Source organism: Neodiprion lecontei, chromosome 4 (assembly GCF_021901455.1).
Source record: "Neodiprion lecontei isolate iyNeoLeco1 chromosome 4, iyNeoLeco1.1, whole genome shotgun sequence".
Lineage (NCBI taxonomy): Eukaryota > Metazoa > Arthropoda > Insecta > Hymenoptera > Diprionidae > Neodiprion > Neodiprion lecontei.
Window position 1 is genome coordinate 20523952 of NC_060263.1, and position 9126 is coordinate 20533077.

General features: G+C 39.1%; 1 protein-coding gene across 5 annotated transcripts in view; it reads right to left on the minus strand.

The window, feature by feature from the left end:
• The window catches only part of LOC107221541 (forkhead box protein O), a 138817-nt gene extending 130311 nt beyond the window's left edge, over positions 1–8506 (minus strand). Inside the window, exons 1-2 of one of the 5 annotated variants that reach the window (XM_046736626.1) lie at positions 8481–8506; positions 917–2692 (exon numbers count right to left, since the gene is read on the minus strand). In XM_046736626.1, coding sequence (XP_046592582.1) covers positions 917–1330 — 414 coding nt within the window. In that variant the 5' untranslated portion in view covers positions 1331–2692; positions 8481–8506. Of the gene's footprint in view, positions 1–916; positions 2693–8346 lie in introns of all 5 variants that reach the window. The other 4 variants (XM_046736624.1, XM_046736623.1, XM_046736627.1 and 1 more) reach the window with 4 other exon arrangements.
• Positions 8507–9126: the final 620 nt, after the last annotated feature.

Genomic DNA, 9126 nt, shown 5'->3' on the forward strand with positions numbered 1-9126 from the left:
AGGAAGTTCCATGCGAATCCGACCAACCTCTGACCCTCGTCATTTCTGAATTTGTTTGAAAAATTATCTACAATTTTCTCTACCCTGAAACGGTAGACTGAATTTTCTCAAAGTTTTTATTCAACTGCTTAATTACTCAAAAATATTTAAGGTGACCTTTTTTACACTTCTCAAAAAATTCTCAGAAAGTGTATTTTCTATATTCAAGTCATTTCAAAATCAGGCCCATGACGGGTCGATTTTTGCCATTTCTTTTTCTGCACTTTCCATTTCTTTGGTCAACTGAAGCATTGTTTGAACGGTCTGAAAATTCCCTATGAATTCTCAAAACTTTTACTTTTCACCTGGAACATTTCTAGACCGGTCCCATAATCGAGTAAATTTGCTTATTTTTTTTTTTTGGGACATTCAACTTTTTTTTATGAACTTCATAATGAAACCGGTCTAGAAATATTCTGAATAAATAATAGAAGTTTTGAAAATTTTTAAGGGTTTTCAGCTAGTTTAATCAATATTTTAGTTGATCAATAAAATTAAAAATGCTGAAAAAAAAAATAGATAAAGAATCGAAAAATACAGTTTTTGAGAATTTTATTAAGGGTCCTTTTCAAAATTACACACAATATTTATAAATATTTAACCAGTCGAGCTAAAATTCTGAAAAAAAATTCAAGGTACCGTATCAGAGCTGGGACAGTTGCAGAACAAAAAATTTTCCCACAAAATCAAAAATATGGTGAGATTCGGACGTTGGTTGGGTCAGCATTAATGGGGAATTCTCCATTACTTACATCAAACATCGTTAAAATCGAAAATGTCACAACAAATCCGGGAGCACGTATGTCGAAAAAAAAAAAAAAATCAAACGAATAACGACAGTGTCAACAAATCGAAGTTTAGCAATATTTCGACTGACCTTCCATCCGGCACTGCTGTTGCTGTCCCCCTTGTCCTTGAAGTACGGAACATTCTGGACCATCCACTCGTATATCTGCGACAGCGTAAGACGTTTCTCAGCGGCGCTGGTAATCGCCTGTGTGATGAGATCGGCGTAGCTTAAATTCCCCCACGCGTTCCTTCGCGATGAGTTCTTCTTTACCGGCATCAATCCGGCCCCCGGACCCAGCGCCCCCTGCTGCGGTGGCGTACCGCCCTCCACCCCCTCCTTGCCGATGCCGACGCCCCCGCCCCCCGGGCCCCCCGCCGCACCGACGGGCCCGTCGTCGTAACCATCGGGCCGAGGGAGCGGCCATGTGTTGGATCTCGCGCGTGCCTGGGGCTCGAAACTACCCTCCAAATCGAACGGGACACCGGGCCCCGAATCCATCATATTGTCGACGGTGTTGGGAAATAAAATCACTCCCCTCCCCCCCCGCCCCGCGTATCGCAACGATGAGGAATTTTATATCCCCGTCTTTCCTGCCTTCTCTCTTCCTCGAACTGTGTATTACTCTTCTATATTTATTATCCTACATGCGTATGTAGGCGTGCATATACATATATTATATTACTATATTTATCACGATTTTACTATGTTGATTATTGTGCGATTCTTGTAGTTTTTTCGTATATCGCATACGTGTACGAGCAACGAGATAAAAAAAAAAATCACATGTAATCACGATCGCACGGCACACACCGAAACAAAAAAAAAAAAATCGACAATTCCGTCCCATACGATTACATATAACCGTCACAATCAAATTATATCGCGAATAAACGATTCTTGTATTTTAATTTATTTATTTTTTTTTTTTCTTATTTCAAAGTTCTTCAAATATTGTTGTTATTGTTGTTATTATTATTAGTGTTGTCTATAAATGTGTATTATATATATATATACGCATGTACGTGTACCGACTTTTGTCTATGGTAAGAATTAGCAACAATTATTATAAAATCACAACAACGCGATAGTGATTCTGATTTAAATGACATACATATATATATACATATGTGTGTATGTATATATATATATATGTGTGTGTATATATATATTTACACGCGCGCGCGCGCGCAGATATATTTTATACTATTAATATTATTATTATTAATATTGTTGTTATTATTACAGATAATTATTGTATAATTTCGTTATCTTTTGTGGCGCTTTTCGTTTATTAACTGTAGTTTTTCGTCGTTGTTGAGCGAAATTGTTGATGCGGCGGTGCGCATGTAGCAACATTAACATTCAACGTTTAGTGTGAGCACTACATACATTGTGTACGGTTTATTATTGTTTTGTCGTTGTTGTTGTTGTTATTATTATTATTATTGTTGGTATTATTATACTGTCGAAACTATAATAATATTTCTCGTGGTGCGACGGTAGTTTATTTCTTTGAGATACTTTTATAGTTCTTCTCGACGATAGACTGTGGATATATGATATATATATATATGTTATGCACCAGTCTGATATTATTTTCGCACTTTCCACGCTCACGTTAAACTGCTTGACTCGTATAATTTAACGCAGATACATATATATATATATATATATAAATATAAAATATAATATATGTATATATATATATAAAAAATGTATATAATTGTCACTATTTTCTTTTTATTTTATTTTAATTTCTTTTTCTTCTTCTTTCTATTTCAGTTTTTTATAATCTCGTCTTCTTTGCTTTTCTTTACGTTTTTATATCCTTATCATGTTCTCGCGATCGTGCCAAACTTCACGCTGTTGAAAAAAAAATGAATTTTATCGTCAGAGTACGGCGTTCATGTATTATTATACTTATAAGGTATAGGTATGTATATACAAAGAGAGAGAGAGAGAGAGAGAGAGAGAGAGAGAGAGAGAGAGAGAGAGAGAGAGAAAAGAGAGAGAGAGAGATCGTAATAATACTATAAATCTGTAGATTTGCTTTTTGTTACGTCTGTACGGGTCTTCTTCAATGTACCGTAAATTATAATCAAGGTGCTTGAAGTTAGTAACAAAACACTGACAGAAAAAATCTGAGGAGCTGCCGTGCATTGGCTTGGAAATCGATTGCATAATGATTTCTACCTCATCGCGTACAAAATTCACTGATTTTCAATGATTTCCAAGAGGTCTAGAAGATTTTCAGTGAGTTCCGGTTTGACCCGGATAGAATCAGTGGTATAATAAACCGTAGAAATAAATAACTATAAATTACCTAGAACGGTGGGAAATTATTGGAAATCAATATACGGATAGCACTCGAGGAATCTGAAATCAATTACGAGAGCACGTGATAAGATTGAAATCGCTGAATAGAATGTTAATGAAGTTTAAAGACATTTTTGAGGTTTACGGCTAGCCTTGCAATGATTTACATGATTTTTCATCAACGCTGTTATTATTAAATTTCAAGTGATTGATCGCAGTGACATCTGAAATAATCTCAGTTGTCTCGATTGATTTTACATTCCTAGTTACATATACTTCGGTCGGAATATTTCAGTCATTCGAGTTACTTTGATTTACAATCTGATTTCTGAGTGTGCTGTTAAAAATTTAACCGTTAAATTGTAACGATATACCAAAATCACTAGAACTTTTTCCACGTTAACCGCAAAAAAAAGTTTAATTTCCCTTTATGCAACGTTGCCAACTTCTTGTGAATCACATGAAAAGTTGCGGTGAGCACTGAAAGTAGGCGGAAGAAATTCCCACACATTTCCTCGACTAATATTTAATATATAAAGTTTCTGACAAATAAAGCTTCGAGTCAATCGGTCTTAGAAAAAACAAAACAAAAATAAATAAATAAATAAATACACTCGTTTATAGGATCTATTTACGAATATGTGGCACATACAGTCAGGTCAAAAATGTGTCGAAAGCAAAACAAAACTTAACGAAAGTTAGACGCGGCGACTAAAGCAGCTCAAGTTGGATCGGATTCAAGAAAGTCTCTGTGATCCAGATAAAAAAGTTTCAACCGCTGAATTTCAACTACGAACACCATGCTTAATTAACAATGTCAAAAAAATCACATTACTCCACGCTTTTTTCACCAAAAAATTAGCACATTTCGCCAGATTCGATTAAAAAGTTGAAAAACAGTTCCGCTTGTTTCAATCCAACCGTGCATCCATTCTTGATGGCAATGAAACGCACGTTTTGCGCGTTTTTCGTAAAAGAAGTACCTACCCGATTCTGTAACGGTCGAGGGTATCTGCGCTGCGCACGGGCGGAGAACTGAAAAGGCCACTTTCAAGTCCTAGGAGTCAAAAGTGGTTTTTTCCGACAAATCTGACACGAAGCGACCCTAACATAAATTTCGCGTTTCGCGAAACAACGCGTAACATACTCTTAATGTTATATCAAGAATCGCGTGCAACGATTCGTCTTCGGTTCACCTGCGACTCGCATTGCAAACTTAGGCGTCCTTGTTACACAATATACTATTTTCACGTACGTGAGAGGGGGAGAGAGGGAAGAGAAAGAAAGTGGTCGGGCGGTTTTTCTCGTAAACACGTGGCAGGCAGGCAAGCGCCACAAACCTCCGAGCTACAAGTAGACGCACAGTGTTTACAGCGGGAAGTTAAGCAGCGTCGCGTCGCTACCGTGGCGTACGGGTCACGTGGTGGCCGTGACTGGGTGCCATGCCGCGTGGAAGTTGGCCAAAGTAAGTACGAAGAGCCTCCTCGCTCGCTCTATTCCGCAGTTGGGTTACTCAACGCGTATAAGCACCTCTTATCAAGGCTCGCTGCTCGCTCTTCCCCCTCTACTTTTTCCACTTCATCCATACGAGTCGCCGCGACGCTGCCGTGACCTTTTAACATCTGCCCGCCTTCGTCTCTATCCGAATGACCGATCGGATTCGTGTTGCGTACACGAGTAACGTGTCAATGTTGATGGAGAAAACGATACGGTAATAAGAGATCGGGAAAAAAAAATCATCCACAATTCGCAAACGTTAGAAATTTTTGCGAGACAACGTCGAAAGGAGATCACAACGTTTCTCGTTGCGGTCGAAGGTTTCAACGATTTCAACCGATTACCGATAACTTGGATCTGTTTCAGAGTCGGATCATTTCAATTCCCCAAGATGTGTTCACTGATTTTCAACGATTTTAAGAGCTCTTATTTTCTGCTGCTTTAGGACACGGATTCTGTACGTGATTTGAGAAAATACATTTGACTAAGATTTGTCGGAGAATCGTTGAATGACGTTGTTGAATAAATATATTCACCGCCGATACGGAGAAGAAGATAGAAAATGCATTCTCCGGTCAGAATTGAGTTTTTTTTTTCTTTTATTCATTCCTTCAATCGTTCCAAAAGTTTTCCTTTGTCACATTTACACTGCAGTTGGTGTTATCGCAGTGAAATAGAAGCTAGTTTCCAAGCTCACTCCTACCGAGGGGAAGACGATTGTATAATCAAGCAAGATATGTGATACGATTAGTGGATGTGGAATTTCTTGAAACAATCCGAGCCATCGATTGAAAATTATCTCTCATCGAGATTAAGGAGATAAAAAGGAAAAGATGCTTCGTTTCTTCGAGGTGCGAGTTAGTAACGTTAACGTAACGAAACGCGAGGACAAACGATCACTGTTATTCAATTTCAGAAAAATCTTGAACTTCAATAACCAGATTTTTGAAAAAATCTCAACTCAAACTTGATTATTACAGAATTAGAAAAAGAAGAAGCAATTTCGAGTTCTTTCTACAGTATAACGTATTATAATAACCTCGGATCGGAAATATTCAGCACTGCTCGTCAGCAGCGAGCTTATAGCCAACAATAACAAAGCACTGATATAATCCTCGCATGAGGGAATTGGAACTACGTGTGTAAAAGCTCTCCGAGCCCCGAAAAAAAACAACCCAAGCATCGAAACATCGCACGAATAAGTCACCTGCCGTCCTATAATAAGAGAAAAAAAGGAAAAAGAAAAAAAATGTAAAAACAGCAGCCTTTGTTTTGTTCGGATGACGGCGGTCAAAACGTAAGAAGATCAGAAACTACCAAAAACTCGCTACAACATCGAATTCTTAAAGTCGCGAGAATCTCTTCCGTTAAGAGATATTAAAAACGCAGATGAGCAAAGTATCGTAAACTTCCAACTATTTTACATTTTGGCTCTAGGTTATACTCATGTAACTGTACCTATCTAAATTTCGACTTTTCTCTACATCTAATTCGTTTGTCTGTATTATACGAAATTCTACGAACTAGATTTTCGTTTCTTCGAAAATTGGATGTTTCGACCGTTATATCGATGACATATGCAGCCCATTCCACACAGATTAACGTCGATTCAATTTAATTTAAAAAATTACCAAATTTTTCCTGTTGCTCTCATCGGAACGTCGCTCTGTTCCCAACTTCACGCACTTCAAAATATCGTGTCCAAATGACTTGAAATTGAATAAAAAAAAATTCACGAAAATCTAGTTTAAATTACACTACGAGTATAGGTGGCAAATTTATAACGTGCAAATTATCGTGTCGAGCGTTCCAGTAAATTTCGCTCGCTGGGAAATTTTGTCTAAAACGCAAAACATATTTGCAAAAAAACAAAGTTCTCCGCACACTACAAATTCATGATCGAGGTCTAAGTTGGTATATCGTTGATATTGCAACGACGCACGCTATACAGAAAAAATCGTCGTTAAAAAACTCGAGTGATTTTTTAAAATTTATTTCTTCCTCAAAACTACGCACACGTTATTACCAGACATTTTGAAAACTCGACCACAACGCATACACTTCATCGAAATAGTTCTAAAATTCCTAAGCGTCAGTTTTTTTTTTCTTTCTTTCTTTCTTGCGCCTCGTTGTTTCTATATTTAGTTTTATTTCGCCCCGACGTTTCGTTAAGTTACAAACTTGCCGATAATTTCTACACGGCGCGCTCGCACGTTTCGATCTTCGTTCGTGGGTAATCCTTCTCGTCTTCCGCTCCGTAGCACGCCGCGCTTTTCTCGCGCTTCGAGATAATCTCCGCCAACTTCCTATTTCTTCCACCCTTCTTCGAACCTTCCCACCCCTCGCCGCTCCGTCCTTTCCTTCACCGAGATCACCACACCTCGTCGAGACTAGTTTGCGGACACGGATCACAACGAAGCGATTTTGCGTCGCGATCGAGGTGGAGGTGGAGGACGGTCCACCTGCGCGTTAACTAGACGTAACCTGTACCGCAACAAACACAGACACGCCACACTCGCACTCGAGATAACCTTGCGCGGCATTCCCGCGTGGGTAACGAAATCCCCTCTCCCGCCAAAAAAAAAACGACGCGGTTACACACGCAATGTTCCGTACTACGCGCACCTCGCTACTTCTATGCACAACTCGATTTGATCCGATCCGTTTCTTCCCTCTCTCGCTTATCTATCCATCTATCTATCTATCTATTTACTTATATCTCGTTGAAACTAGTATGAAAAATAACAAAATTGGATGAATAAAAAATGAGGAGCAAAAAAAAAAAACGAATTTACATCGGCGTTAAAATTGTGTATAATAATAACTTGACATTCTCACAAGACCGCGGCCACGGAAAAATCCCCCAAACTCGCATCGTACGTTATTACGAAATATCTACACGGTTATATTATGATCGTTGGCTCGTCGTATCTTCTGTAGTTTTTTTTCTTTTTTTTTTTTTTTGTCTTGTTTTGAAATACTTATTGCGTACCGAAAGTAATGAAAAAAAAAAAAAGAAACGCGTGAGACTGTACGGTTGTGATTTTTGGAGAAGTGTACAGCTATAATACCGAAGAGTTTTAATTTTTTATTGGAAAACGGAAAGGGACTTGCGAAGCAACAGTGTACAATGTAAACATCTAGCTATAGCTAGAGCGGCATTACTGGTCTTCAAACTCGAGATTCGATGTATGATAAGAACAGAGAAGAAAAAAAAAAAAAAAACTGAAAGAATTTGAATGAAAAAAAAAGAAAAGAAAAGAACGATAACGCGATAGGGCGCGAACTTTTTTTTTCCTCTCTTTTTCGCTTCTTCACATCTTTTTCGAAGACCGCGAGGGTAAAAAGAAAAACGTAGAAAAAAACCTCTACCACGCAGTAACGCATGTCTCTCGATGTTACGTATTACGTATCATGCACACGTTCGATACAACGATAATAACAATAACGACAACGATCATCTACGCGGTATTTAATATACGCACAGGCATAATGTAACGTACTCTCTGGACGTAGATCGGATATTAAACTCAATTACGGTGTGTGTGGTATAATAAATTCTTCAAGTTTTACGTACAATATATATATATATATATACACACACGTTCGTAGATTTAAAAAGAACACGAAGGCGATGAAGAAGAAGAAGAAGAAGAAGAAAATGAATAAAAGAAGACGAGTAGTAGTAAAGAGAGGTTAAATACCACGCAAAGATAACAGAATAATGACACACGCACAAACACTATTTATCTCTCTATCTTTCTCTCTCTGCGGACTGATTCTTTATTCCTCTCTTCTCGCAACGACGAGGAGGACTAGGAACACCGATTCAACGTACCGGCAAGGCAGGCGGCGCGGCGCGTACTGAATCGGGACGCGAAATTGTGGCGCCTGCCACCCGGCGGCGCGGTCGGGCGTGGGAGACGAGGAGGGGGGGTGAGGAGAGGAGGGGAGGGGAAGTTGCCGACAGCGGGGTGCAAGGCAGGCGCTACGTTCCTCCGCGACGCGTTCTATCTCTCCTCTCCTCTCCTCTCCTCTCTCTCGCTCTCTCTCCCTATCCGCGTGTGGAGGAATGGCGAGCAGCAGCGGGGGCGGACACGCCGATCTAAGGTGGAAGGTGAAAGGTGGAAGTAAGGAGGCAGCCTGTTATCATCGCCCGAGTTTTGTACTCGTCGTAACGGTTTGAGCGCAATTTTGTCCCTAGCTATTATCGTATCGATGACGAATATTTATCGTTGTGTAAAGTATGTTGCATTGTAAGCAGGCAAGAGATGTATTACGAGCAGAGGTTGAATCGTTTTAGTAACGTTTTTAGGTGAGGAAATATTGGGGAAATAATCGTTAGTATTAGGGAATTAGGGAATAGTATAGAATGACTTTGGGAAAAAAACGCTTGTCGGTTTGTACTCACGATCGGTATGTATGGTTTGTTATTGTTTACTAAATTTTAGACGATCTTGGAAAGCTGCGGATTAACTATTTTT